The sequence below is a fragment of the Mytilus californianus genome, unplaced genomic scaffold, assembly GCF_021869535.1.
Source record: "Mytilus californianus isolate M0D057914Y unplaced genomic scaffold, xbMytCali1.0.p SCAF_4, whole genome shotgun sequence".
NCBI lineage: Eukaryota > Metazoa > Mollusca > Bivalvia > Mytilida > Mytilidae > Mytilus > Mytilus californianus.
The window spans coordinates 65,291,589-65,306,208 of record NW_026262690.1 but is presented as its reverse complement, the minus strand read 5'-3'; the positions used below and the strand labels follow the sequence as shown (position 1 = coordinate 65,306,208).

The 14,620-nt window shown below is 30.5% G+C and overlaps 1 protein-coding gene across 9 annotated transcripts in view; it reads left to right on the top strand.

Moving 5' to 3' along the window:
• Positions 1 to 12,908, top strand: part of LOC127738352 (apoptosis-stimulating of p53 protein 1-like) — a 61,839-nt gene extending 48,931 nt beyond the window's left edge. For 8 of the 9 annotated variants that reach the window (XM_052249551.1, XM_052249550.1, XM_052249554.1 and 5 more), the window contains 7 exons: positions 3,268 to 3,541; positions 4,657 to 4,841; positions 5,835 to 7,607; positions 9,312 to 9,445; positions 10,323 to 10,489; positions 11,019 to 11,218; positions 11,434 to 12,908. In XM_052249551.1, coding sequence (XP_052105511.1) covers positions 3,268 to 3,541; positions 4,657 to 4,841; positions 5,835 to 7,607; positions 9,312 to 9,445; positions 10,323 to 10,489; positions 11,019 to 11,218; positions 11,434 to 11,478 — 2,778 coding nt within the window. In that variant the 3' untranslated portion in view covers positions 11,479 to 12,908. Of the gene's footprint in view, positions 1 to 1,755; positions 1,783 to 3,267; positions 3,542 to 4,656; positions 4,842 to 5,834; positions 7,608 to 9,311; positions 9,446 to 10,322; positions 10,490 to 11,018; positions 11,219 to 11,433 lie in introns of those variants that run through there. The other variant, XM_052249558.1, reaches the window with a different exon arrangement.
• Positions 12,909 to 14,620: the final 1,712 nt, after the last annotated feature.

Genomic DNA, 14,620 nt, shown 5'->3' with positions numbered 1-14,620 from the left:
CCTTTATAGATAGATAAATAAACATCACAGATTTAATGTATTTGATGTAAAAGTAATCACCAAATTATAGATACCAGTAAAACTTAAAACTGGTGTCAACACTCCAATTTACTGAGCTAATATTTGATCAATGGGGTAAGAAGTTGAAGTTAGAATATTTAATTTTAGATTTCTAAAGATTTTGTGTAATTAAAAAGTTTTAGATTATGTTTATATGTTTGAACAAAAAGGAAATTCATTCTATATAGGCTAACCAAATATCATTTGAAAAAGTTTCATTAAATGTTGACTGGAAGTTTTGGGAAAAGGTTCATTCTTTAAATTTTGATTTTTCCTTGATATGAAATATCGTCTTTCAAACTTTTTTAAATGGTTAAATAAACAAGGTCAAACTTTTAAGGTGTATTAGAAATGTTAATCTGAAATAAAAATTTGGCAACGGTACCTTAATAATAGGATGGGATGGTATTCCTAATGCTAGTATTGATAAACAAAAATGTTCAGGGTTGCATTTTGAATTTTTGTTTTGTCTTTGAACTTATAAGATTTCCACTCCCAAATGTAACTAAGTTCTATATATTGTACTTTTAATCAGACTTTGCTTGTTATTTAAAAAACTTATTCACTGATGAGGTCAGAGGAAAATTGCAAATGGACATAACCATTTCTATACTCTTTTGCTGAACTTGAGCAGTGGAACAATAGATCTGCCATTAAGTGCTGAATAATTTGTGTATTGGTGGACTGTTAATATGTATATATATGACCTACTTGTGGCTAAATTGACTTTGACCATTACATATCTACAGGGAATATACTAATTGACATAATGTCAGAATGTTTACTGACATAAATCAGCCCAAGGTTGTAGGTGTATGGAGGTAATACATAATGTACTGATTTATAGTTTATAACTGTAGTTTTGATGGTCATTTATAGATTTTTGGACACACTATGTGGAGATCTCCTCCTACATGTTGTTGTATAGCCTTTAATATTTTATTATCAGCTAACTGATTTGTACAAAACAATAATTGTGACAATGTCCTGTATTCAATATTGCAAATACTTAACAGATATCACTCCTTTATGATTTATAAATTGGGTGAGTTTAACCTACTTTTGACCATTAAAATGGTTCAGTGTTTGATTGACCTCATTAATCAAGCAAAATTTCTATAGTATTGCATTTATAAATACCATTGATATCCAAAGTGAATGAGCTAGGTCATATAAAATGTTTAAGTACCTGTACTTTTCCTTATGATTGGTAAATTGAAGTTTGCTGGTTTCTTTGTTTGATAAATGTTTGATCTTCCAACTGGAAATTGACACTGCATTGCACACTTTGTGAATGAAGTCTCTCAAAAAGATGAATGAATAGATCTATCCTATTTGCACTTTTGAATTCTGAAGATCATTAGCTGTTATATAATACTTACATATACTTAAATAATGTCAATATTTGACAATGATTTTACCTGATGGTTGCAGGTGTAGATCAAAGATATCCTTAATGCTAATTACCAAAAGTAAATGTAGCATGACCCCCTACAAGATTGATTGATTATTGATTATGGACAGGTGTGTTCAGGTAACAAAGAAAGGTGTGTCATTATAATTAGAATGTCAATATTCCTCACATTATCTTAAACCTGTGAAAACACTTGAAGGGGCTAATCTTCTTAGATATTTTGGAGTATTTAGACAATGACTTGTTTGTGATAAAGCTATTTGGAAAGATAACTTTGTTTATACTTGCTAAAGACAATGAGGAGAAAGGTTGGTGTTTTATTTCTCTTTTGTTCATGTGATAACCATCAAAGTTATTTTGTTATGTTGTTATTACAACATGTATTTGAATTTTACCAGATATGTGTTATGAAGTTTCTTGTAGTTCTTATGTTCTTATTTTAAATGTTATTGGAATTCAAGAAAGTCCATTTAAAATGGATGTCTAGAGAAAAATTAAAAGACAGGATATTTTAGATAAACGATTTTAAATGACGAAGGAGTCACCAACCTTAGACTGTCTATGTACTATCACCTAAAATATACATTTTTTTGTGCATTTAATAGGCGTATTTTTCAAAATTGATAACCGATTCAGATTTTATTATTGTAAGTCTAGTCAACTTTTCTTCCATAAACAGGATAAGCGATGTTCCTATTGTGTTATGAAAAGACGCAGATATTTACATTTGTGATTTATTTCTTATGATTGTAGTTTTATGACACAAGAATTCTATAATCCATGTTTATGTATTTTGTAAAGATTTTGTATGCGGTGACAGCCTGAGTTGTCACCTTTATATATTCTGTATTTGGCACATAGATTGTTATGAATATTCTTGACGTAAGTGTTGCATGACTTTTATAATGTGTTATCTGTATGAATTTTTATTAGGCCAAATTTTTTAACAGTTTGATTTCTATCTCATCTGGATTGTTGCGTTATATGAAATATATTAAATTAAAATTGTTGAGCTTTTTTAAAACATTTAATAATTGAATATGTTTCTGTATTTGTGAAAGAATGAATTGTTGAGCCATTTAAATATATATAAAATAATTGAATAAATTTCTGTATTTGTAAAAGAATGGACAATATACTAGTGTTTTCTATGTATATTGTATCATACTTTGTAAAGAATCACTTTCTTCTATCAGTCTGAGAAATGGCATGTTCAGGTAAAAGAGGCACTGTCATTATATTTGAATATCTAAACTAGGTTTTTCTCATTATTGAAGTCCGTAGGGTTTCCTATAATTGCTTTCATCCACTTCATTTGAACTTTGGGGTATAGTTGTCTCATTGGCAATATATAATACCACATCTCTTGATTTTTATATGGATGATTTTTTTACCATATCAAAGAAATCCTTTGTTTTTCATTTCTCCCTCTTCATCCATGGTGTTTCACCTTTAGTATGCATTTAAATATGTTCTCATCTTGAAATTGCATGAAATATTTGAAGTGAATCCTACAACAAGCAAAGGAAAATATAATAGCCATACTTTATACATTGATCAATAATCTGTTATAAAGAGGCTACATTTGTGAGTGACATATAGCAAGCCAAGTATCATTTATGTGAACCTTAATTCTTGAAAAAAATTCTGAAAAATAACTGGATTATAAAAGTCTGACTCAACCATTGTATTCATAGCACCCTTTTTCAAGGATGTAGATATTGCAGAGAAAATATTTTAAGATTTGATACTGCTAGGACAGCTTGATAATAGTTTGTTTTCTGTCTTTTCAGTTACCAGGTGGAGTGGACTTAACCTTGACAGAGCTCCAGGACATGGCTGCTCGACAACAACATCAGATTGAAAGTCAGCAGCAAGTCCTGGTTGCTAAGGAGCAAAGACTCAAATTTTTGAAACAACAAGAACAAAAACAACAGCAAATCACAGTAGAAAATGAACGATTGAAAAAGTTACGAGACAAGATTGAAACTCAAGAAATGAAACTCAGAAAGTTGAGGGAGCTCAGAGGAGAGGTTGAAAAACAGCAAAGTAACAATGGAAATTTAAGTAAGTACACACAAATGGACACAATCTGAAACTAATTTGCCTTTTCAGAATCTAAAGGACTATGGGTAATCTCATTGTTCGTACACCAAAATGAAAATAACGTTACGGCATTGGTCGAATTTGCACTGTTAATTCGTTTTAAATCAATCACAACGTTTGGGTGTACGCTTTTGAAAATATTACCTAGAATGCATTAGATTTTGAAACGGCGAATTGAGACTTATTTTTCTTAGTCTCACATTGCTTTGGCATGGAAACTCGGCTAAGGAAGAGATCCGGTTTTAACATATTTTGTTTGGGATTGGTATGGAGTTTTAGCAGTGTTTCAGTTATATGAATGACTAAATTAAGGGATTGAGTCTTTTACTTAGAAACTATATTCATTTACCTTCTTGGTCAAGAAATATTTATGACCCATTTACTCAATTGCTGGGCATATTATTTTTTAGAGATTCTCTAGTCTGTCATTCTGAAATCCAACAGTTTTGTTTGGGATGAACTGCTATTTACAAAACTTTGGAAACGTTCTGTTATTCTGCAAGTGGGAGTTTTGTGTGTCCTGATGCATGTAGTTTATTTTGAAACAAAAGTCATTTGCCAGGAGCTTCAGTTGTGTTGCCAATGAGAGCAATGGTGTAATACATGCAGGTTATTGAAAACCAAAACGTTTCAAATTGAAGTTTATTTAAGCACTGATCGGCCAATATCATATCATTGCTTTAGCAGGAAAAAATAAGTGTGAAGTATTAAATTATTTGGATTTATTCTGCACTAACAGAAAATCAGGATATTTGTGTTTCCAAATTTATAACTTCCGTTGTGTGGTGTTATTTATTTACCCACTAACTTCCCTAAAAACAAAATGAATATTATAATCCAATAGGATATTACATTGTAAAGTTGTTTTAAGGATTATCATTATTGTCATGTTTATCGGAAACATTTTTTTTATAGTGTAGAAAGATTTTGATAACATTTCTATAGTTAGACAGTAAACTTTCATATATTTTAAATATAGAACCCACTTGACATGATTCAAAATCATTTGATAATCTCATATTTATATTAAATTTAATATTTAAGTATTTTTAGAGATAGTAAATTTATTTCTTCAGATTCAGAGCTCGATAGTGTTAAAGCGTTGTTTACTGAAAAAGAGAAAGAATTAGTGATGGCAGTGGCCAAAGTGGAACAATTAACACAACAATTAGAAGAAATAAAAAAAGACAGAGCAAATCAGAAAAATGGAGAAAAAAGTGCTGCTGCAATTGAATTAGAAAAACTAAAGCAAGAATTGATGGTAAGTGAGACTATACTGCAATAAATCTAATATTTTTGCAGGAAAATGTGACTTTTTTTATTATTACATTGTACCAGACATTGAAATATAGGCAAACTTTTAACTTTCAAAACTGCACTATTAGTCTTGCCTGTTGTGATAGGGTGCTACTCTCAAGTGTGGAAGGTCATTGGATTTATCTCTGCTAGGGAAAACTAAAGACTTGTAAATTGGTGTTGCTACTTTTCTGCTAAATACACTGCAATTTGGAGTATTGGCAAGGACTGGTCTGCTGAGAGTCAGAGTAATGTGTCAGAATATGATGACACGTCTTCCTGTGAACTGCTACTTTGTGAACTAGCATCTTAATAATCTGGCACTGCATGTCAGCTTAGTACAAAACATGGTTCTTATTCATATCACACCAACATGTTCTTGACCTGATATGCATGCAATATTTGCCACTGGACATTATAAACACTTAACTCATCATTATCAAAGTTTCATTTTCCATCTATCCTGAACAAAACCAATTAAATTAGGTGATTTTTTGTATGTATGTGGTATAGTACAAACAAAGAATATTTTGAAGAACTGTCTGGAACAATTACTAGAATACCTTGGCTCACACTGTGAAAGTTGTCACTTTCATACAAATATCCATATTTTTAATAGGAAAGTATTAATATTTGAATAAGTTTCTACAAGAGTTGTAAGCATAGTAACATAGACAAAGTAGAATGTAATTCCTTAAACGTTGTATTAAAAAACACTATAATATTTATAAACAAGTTAAAAAATTATTTGAATTTTGCAAGTCATATAATTTAAACAGTGCATGTATCGATTAAGAATGCAGATAGTATAATTACACTGTATTTATTCAAAATGTAATTTTGATACTTAGAATAATTTTAAAACTTTGCATTACATAAAAAATTCTATTGAGACATGCATAAAGAGTTCTTAGAAATATTCTATAAATGAAAAAATATTTTCATATTTTATTTTTAGTTGAGAAATAAAATGAATGAGCAACAGAACTCTAAGTTGAATGCCCACAGGGAAATGTTAAGTAAAAGAAAGGATGAAGTATCCAAAATGGATAACAGAATTCAAGAACTTCAGCAAAGATTAAAGAAAAAAAAGGCTCAGCAAGCAGAACAACATAAGCAAATGGCCAATCAAAACAAAGGATCAAATCGACCAATTGGATCAAATATTGCTGCCATTGAGCCATATATACAATACTCAAATAAACAAGAAAATGGTGATATTGATTTGAAATCAGAGTTTGCAAAGCAAGACCCAAAATATCAAACTCTTCCAACAAATACAAAGTTTTCTTTACCTGAAAAGTCGAAAATTTCAAAAGATAACGAGGGCAAAGAACAAAATAATAATAATACAACAAAACAAGAACAGATCAGAATTCCGTTAAGCGTTAATGTTAATTCAGACTCCAAAACTGTGCAAAATGGATTTTCTCAAAATCAGTTATCAAGTTCAATAATAAAAGCTGCTAAGCGGCATCAGAGTATGTCTACAACATCAACTACAAACAGTATTTCACAATCATATTCTGCTCCCCCACCGATACCAGCTAGAGCAGCTACAACAAATCTGACATACTTAGCACCCAGACCATTTGGTACAACTTACAGTACTAATGTGTTAACAAACAGGATACATGCACCTGTGTCTTCCGTCAATGTGAACGAGGAAGTTCGAACAAGTGGAAGTGGACAAAGTTCACCAGCATCGAGTGAAGGTTCTCAGAAAGAAATAGCACATGATATGCATGGAACGTTAATAAATGATCCTTTACAACCAACTGGTGCTCCTACTGTCTATGTTAAACATGGACAGGAAACTAATTCTCAGCAAAAATCACATGATCAAGTGGATTCTTCTCGCTTTATCGGTACTAAAAATAAGGTAGAAAATGGACATTCATCAGCAAAAGATTCACCACCGAATTCAAATTCTGGTGGCTCAGACAATTCATTGAATAGTGTTCCAAATGGTGGTACATCAACCAACATCTCAAAACAGCCTCTAAGGTATGCATCCAAGAATCTTATAGCAAACACTTACATGGGTCGTTTAGGAGCTGAAGCCATGAAAAAATATCAACAAAATTTTAATATGTTATATAGTGGTGAAGCAAGTGAGAAAACAGACAATAAAAAGGATTTGGAAACAAAGGATCAAAATAAAAATGACAATGTTAAGTCACAGGGCAGTCCGCTATCACCAACACGGCACGGACATCAACCTCAACATGGATTACATTCTCCAGGATCTCCACATTATACAGACATTGCTTCAGATAAAGTCAGTCACAATCGGAATACACCAAGGACTATTAGACGAAGACATTCTGATAGTGAAAATGAAGATATGACTAAACTGCTTCATAAATATAATGTTCATTCTCCACAACATCAACAAAATGCATTTAATTTTAACAATATGCAGCATGAAACACAGGCTACTTCATTCATGGATCAAATTCCAGAAAAAGTGCCTGTAGATGATTTGGGAAATTTAGTGGATGTACAAATGACAGATGATAAAAATAGCGATTCAAATACTTCTTCCTCCATTTCGCCAGTAGAAAGTCCAAAAATAGAACAAACCACAGTTGTTCGGAGGAAGAAAACGAATTTGAAACATGCAAATTCTATCAAAAATGCAAACCGTGTTAGTTTCGATCCATTAGCCTTGTTGTTAGATGCTTCTTTGGAAGGAGAATTAGAATTGGTGAAAAGATGTGCTAGTCAGGTTTGTAGATATATTTTATTCTGTTCTGACAGTATGAAATTTAATTTAAGTATTGGAATTTTAGTTAAGTTACAAGATATGATTATTTTGGTTTCAATTGATATTTTATTACAATTCAGCTTCTTTCTTTTTCTTTATTTGTTGTATTATGTATTGTCATCTGTTTTATCTGCCATGCCAGAACATTCAAATAATATACATGATATAAATAGGAATTGACATTTTACGGACAAAATTTTTTTTTTTTCATATACCGGTAATATATACAGTCTATTATACTTGTTTTTGCTTCACTAATCACAGTGATGAATTGCTGTAAAATCACTAATTCTTCAAACATAATACAATTATTCCTTAATTTATCAAATAAAAGGGTCAAGTTCAGGAGTTTCTGAAAATTGAATTTTAGTGTAAAAGTTGTTATACAGTTACACCCATTAGAATTACCAGTAGTAATTATGTCATAATTGTATTATTAAAGTGTTACATGTATAAACACTAAAGATTTTCTGCATTGTCATAGTTTTCCTGCGATAAGTAGGGCAAAGAGTTTTTTTTTTAATTAACTTGTGCAATGTTGCAGCAACTCGATGGAGTTCAATGCACTTAAGTCCATGAATTTATATATTAAATCGACTCTACAAACATTACATTTGTATCATATAAATTTTATTTCTCACATTCAACATTTTATTGTCACACAGAATGATATAATGAAAAAAATTGTAATATTTTTGTCTACTTTCATCATGTTCATCAAATTTTTCAACCATTTAAAGTTTTTAAAAAGGAATTAAAAAAAGGTTTCTAATTTTGCATGCCTAATGAAATAAATTTAATATGTAAAGTTTAAGAATGTCATATTTTAAAATTAAAGATTCTGTTAAGTACATTTTATTAAAGTCTTTATTGAACAGAAACTTTGTACAAAAGAGTAATAACTTGTAATGTGATGTGCACAAAACTGGTAAATACTAGTTACAACTACTTCTTTAAAGTAGACATATGGAAACAACAGCAAACCATGATAGAAGTATGACCATTTGGCAGCCTTTCTGGTCAATAAAAAATATTTTCTTACTTCCACTTTTTGAATACTCAGTGTTCTCCCCAGAATTTTCAAATAGCACCATGGAAATTAACATAGCACTGGTTTTCCAAAAAATATAGCACCATGGCCCCTATACATTCTATTATAAAATCATCCAAGATAGCACCAGGGTACCATGGTGCTTTAAGGCCCTGGGGAGAACACTGACACTGATGCTTATGTAGGTCAAATGTTTATTTCCTGACAGCATTTTTAGACAGGAAATACCAAAGTACTTTCCATCTGATATTTCTAACAGTGAAAGTAGATTCCTAAGTGAAACATGGTTGAATATTAAGTATGTCATGTGTGTGTTGAAGATTCTGTGTTATAGAAATTGTAAGCAATCTTTATCCACTCAGTGTAATGTTGGTAGTAGCTTTTTGTCGACTGTAAGAGTTATTGTGTTGACAATAGTTTGTTAATTGTACGAGAGTTAATAGCCTTTTTTAGCTGTACGTCTTGTTACATTTGAGACATTAAATTAGATGCCCCTTGTTTTACCATCCTTTTTGGATCTCTAATATGATTCATTGTTTAACATGTTTTCACCCTGAATAAGGATGTAATATTTGTCACTGGACATCAAGTCTATAATTGTTTTCTATTTACAGGTAGCTAATGTAAGTGAGTCAAACGATGAGGGAATTACAGCATTACATAATGCAATATGTGCTGGTCATTATGATATTGTCACTTTCTTAGTGGAGTTTGGTTGTGATGTAAATTCTCCTGATAGTGATGGATGGTAAGTTTTTAATGTACAGCTACACTACACAAAATTCATTTGTACATTCCACAAAAAAATTTCATACTTTTTGTCAAACTTTACTTTGCTTTAAGCAATATCCGATAACTTTGGTTATAGGCAAGACGTAACATAAAATACATCTAAGCTGATGGTTGCTAGTGTTTAGTTGTGACACTTGAAAATGGTAATCAATTGCATTTCACTTTATTTATGACTCTTATGGCAGTTTCAGGTACGGTACCCTCTATTTCGCCTTTATTTTCATATTGTAGCTTTATACTGCAACTGTAATAGTTATGTCAGTTCATCAATCTGATCCACAATTAAATCCAGTGTGGCCAGACATTGATTTATACAAGTTTTTTGTTTTTTTTTTTATTCAAATGCTAAAGATCTAAAAAGAAATATATTTATCGTGATATTAAGATATTGACAAAAAATGATGACATCTAGTTATTTTGATTGATTTTATAAACATTATGAACATAATAACAAATAAACAACTGTACTACACATGCATGGAATTGTTGGGACAAAACTATGTAGTGATTGATATCCTAGTCATTCAGTCTTGAAATAATTGCTTCATTCATAAAATATGTTTTTGGTGGGTATACTAGTGCAATATGATCAAATATGTATTTTTTAATATTAATGACAATTTATCTTAGCACTATACATGAATTTTAAATCCTTGAGTTGTAATCTTTGTGCATTAAGATGCTACCATTGCAGAAGTTTTCAATTTAAGAAAATTAATTTTCTTTTTTTTAGAAATTAGGCTGTTAAAATAGATATTGTTAAATAGGTACAGAATGGGCCAATATTCTAAGATTTCTTTGATATTTAATCAACTTAACTTACTTTCTTTCAGGACTCCCTTACATTGTGCAGCTTCATGTAACAATTTACCGATGGTAAAATTCTTAGTAGAACATGGAGCATGTATTTTCGCCACAACAATCAGTGACCAGGAGACGGCAGCAGAGAAATGTGAAGAGGAAGAGGAAGGATTTGATAACTGTTCTGATTATCTTTATAGTATGTATTCATTAAGTATATGGGGGCTCACATTTCATGAGTACAACAGTCTTGTAGGAGGTAAGGGAAAGGGTGGTCACAAAATTTGAAAAAAAATCTTACTATATCTAAATTGCTTTGCTAGATTATACAATTTTTTGATAAATGGAATTTGTATGTAATTTTTCAACATTTCAATTAATAAAATACATGATGAATGACGGCTTGGAGACAGACCGAGATATATTGGAGTGTAAAAGATTTCTCCTTATATTATTCTTCAGATCTGTATTTTCCTGTTTCATATAAAGTAATTCTTCTCAAACAATACATTGATAATGTTTACATTTGTTTTTGAAAAAAAAAAATAGAAGAGTTTGAAATGTTCACACAAAATTTATGTAGATATTGTTTCGAGTTCTGATTGGTCATTTATTTGAAAATATACACTTTATTTTTTAACAAAACAGTTCAAATGTACAGATTTTTGCCTATTTGAGTATACAAGAGTTATTTCCCCTTTATAATTGAATATTTATTGATATTGTAGGTATACAGGAAAAACTGGGTATCTTAAATAACGGTGCAGTGTACGCTGTTTTTGACTATGATGGCCAAAATTCAGATGAACTTAGCTTTACTATTGGAGATGAAATAACAGTCCTTAAAAAGGGAGATGAACATGAAAAGGAATGGTGGTGGTCCAAAATCTCACAAAAGGAAGGATATATACCCAGGAATTTAGTAGGGGTAGGTAGCATTCAGTTTCTTAACTATATGATTTTCTTTTTTAAAAAGTTTCAAAAAAAATTGATTAAAAAATCTGTTTTACAGTATTACAAATGTAATTTAAAAGTAAAAAAAATACCAATAAACAATATGATAAACCTGATGGATTGAAATCAGTATTATTAGAAATGAATTTTCATTTTATTTTGCTTATTGAATTTTTTAAATATTTTCAGTTATACCCAAGAGTATTACCAGACCAGTCCTCCTCAGATAGCTGAGATTTGTAAAATTTACCAGACAGACAAAAGTGCTATTCAATAGGGCCTTATCAGATTTATAACGGTGCTCCAGAGACTTAGTAGATCTGATTTCCATGTGAGAGAGTGTATTTATTGATGAGAGACAGTGACAGATGGATGTTGAAAATTTTGTGCAATAACGATCAAATTTGTATACACAGGCATTGTAAAATAGATTTTTATATATCATTGTTTTATATACTTTACATTATGTTTGTATCATTTTGTATGTCAAAAAATTTCTTGAGTGAAACATTAATCATTTATTCATTGTTCTTTAATAGATGGGTTTCGATTGACAAAATTTGAAAAAGAGTTATTTTTTCCCTTTTGTCGCCATTTTGGAGGTCTATCTGCACAAATTCATTCATAATTCAGCCAAATACAACATGTTATACTGACTGCTAGACTTAAAAAAATAAAACAACTTTAATTTCTTTAAGCCTTGCTTGATTCATCATTTCGATCTAGTAAGGATCTCTTATCAGACTTTGTTGTACCACATGTTAACTTTTGGTTAGTCAAATAAGAAAATGAACCAATTACCCCTCCAAAATGGTACACAAGGGAAATAACTCAAATTCAAATTTTGTCATATTGAAAACTCTCTATAATTGTACTTAAATAAAACAAAATATGTAGGTTACAACTGTCACATCATCAGATATCTTGGCTCTTCTTTATTGTTGCACTAAACATTTTTTAATGTTTTTGTATACTGTGAATTATAATTATTCATCAATATCAAGGTTGGCTTTTGATGTGAAATAAAAAGAAAAACTACAAATGGAAAAAACTTAGTGGATAAAAATTTTTGATTTATTTAATGTACTGACAAAATAATAGAAATGTGTTATCAATTGAAGTAAAAATAAATCTTCTGTGTTAACATTTAAAGCAAGGGCAGGAGTTGCATGTTTTTCAGTGAACTAATCTTTGGGGTTTTTGTGGGTTTTTTTTGTGGTATGTATGAATTGTGAAAAATCATACTCTATGAAAACTAATCTCTGATTGTAAAATTCATTAATCATTAATTTTAAACTGTGAAAACAGGTCCTCATGAATATTTTGATGTTTTTATTCCAAATATTTTGTGCGGTGATGTTTATAAAAGACAAGCTATTTATTAACATTTATTTAATAGAAAATTACAGTTAATATGTCATTTTAATACACAGAGATTCAACATAAATTTTATAAATAATAATTGTATTTTGGAACATATAGTGTGACAGCTATTTTAGCAGGTGTCTTAAGTAACCAAGATATCTTTATCATTATCATACTCAGGGTTATCAAAATAACCAAAGGATCATCACATTGTCTATGCAATAGAAGATTTGTTAGGTTGTTATCGATTGTCAGAAAGTGCCAGATTTTTATTGGTCAGAATAGATTTATGAAAATATTTTTTGTCTTGTGTTTTTTTCATTTTCTTTAAAATGTCATATGTTCAAGAAGATTACCAGGTATTTGTGTGAGAAACAGTTCAAAGATTAGCATAAAAAAAATTGTCTAAAGGTCACAATATTGCAATTACCTCAAAGATATTTCTCTAAAAAAAAACCGGAATGAGACATCATTCTCATAGCAATCAGATAATTTTTTTGACTGCAATGAACAGCAATGGTGAGAAAAAATTAGGGAATTTGTAATTTACTTTAATGATGAAATATTTCCAATATTTAGTCATGTTATTGAAACAAACCCAATATTACAAAGAATGAGCAGCTAATATCTACTTCTCACCATAGCTTTTTATTACAGTGAACCAGTAATATTTCCAGGAAAAGGGGATAACTCATATCAAATTTTAATTTTGCAGCCCAATTCAGGCTTTCTAAGACTTGTGAGAAAAGGCTATAGCATTCAATGAGGAGGGTTCAGCTTCAAATGGCTTTAAAAAAGAATACCATTATAAACAAGATTTCATGTCCATAGGACGCCATGCCCTTCTTACACTATCACATTTCCATGTTTAGTGAACCACAAAATCTGGGTCTAAATCTTACTAGGTATATGTATTTAAAAATTCACATCATAATTAACATGTGTATTGGTACTAAGGTTCAAGTTGATGTGAACACAACTTCATGGTAATGTACCATAAAACAACTTTAAGTGAAATCCGGGTCCAAATCCTTATTAGCACATATTTCAAAAAGTGACAACTTCATAGTAAACTACCTTGAAGAAAAAACTTGAACCTGAAAAGTGATTGGCTGATTGAAGGAGGCACAACAGGAAAGCTAAATAATTATCATAATAGATTATTTATTTAAAGAGGGTCAACACAGTTAGTTACAACAAACTAATCTTCCCTGAGGCCCTCTCATACAATACAGCCAAAAAATAGATTATTAATACAAAATAATACATTCTAAAAAAGTTACCAGCATATATGAATTTATTTTGACTATACAGTATGGGTTTTGCTCATTGTTGAAGGCTGTGTGGAGACCTATAGTTGCTTGTAACTGCTTCATTTAGACTGGTGGTAATCATTCTACATCACCTTTATTTTTAAGTGTATATTATCAAGACTGTGTCAAGTACTTCTTGATACAAGTGTTTTGCACTTTACACATTTTGTATGGTAGTCCATTCCATAGAACTGATCTAGAATAAACAAATAATTTCTTGAATAGGTCAACTTTTGGCTTAGAAACTATCAGATTATCCTGGAGCCAAAACAATTTTTGGAGTAATTTCAGAAAAGCTGAAAGAAAAAAATCCTAAATGGGCATAAACCATATAGATGGTGACAACTTCTGACATGATTCTTGAATGGGGACAGGCACATTGACGCATGACAATTTTGATTAGTAGTAACTCTCCCCCTTTGTTTGTCTGCCAATGACCAAATGAAGGAGCATTGATAATATTATTATCCAAATATCTAATATGAATGCAGTGAGATGTGGGGTATAGGTCAATGAGCCTCCACAAAAAAACACATGTTTACAAATTATATGTAGAGGTCACTGTGTGACCTTTAGTTTTCAATCCATCCTGTGGAAATACATGGGTATACATTTTTGTGTTTTGTGAATTTGTTTTTTAGGTTAGTGGGTTTTAAATTTGAAAAAAAAACTCAATGGAAAATATGTTGTTTGGTACT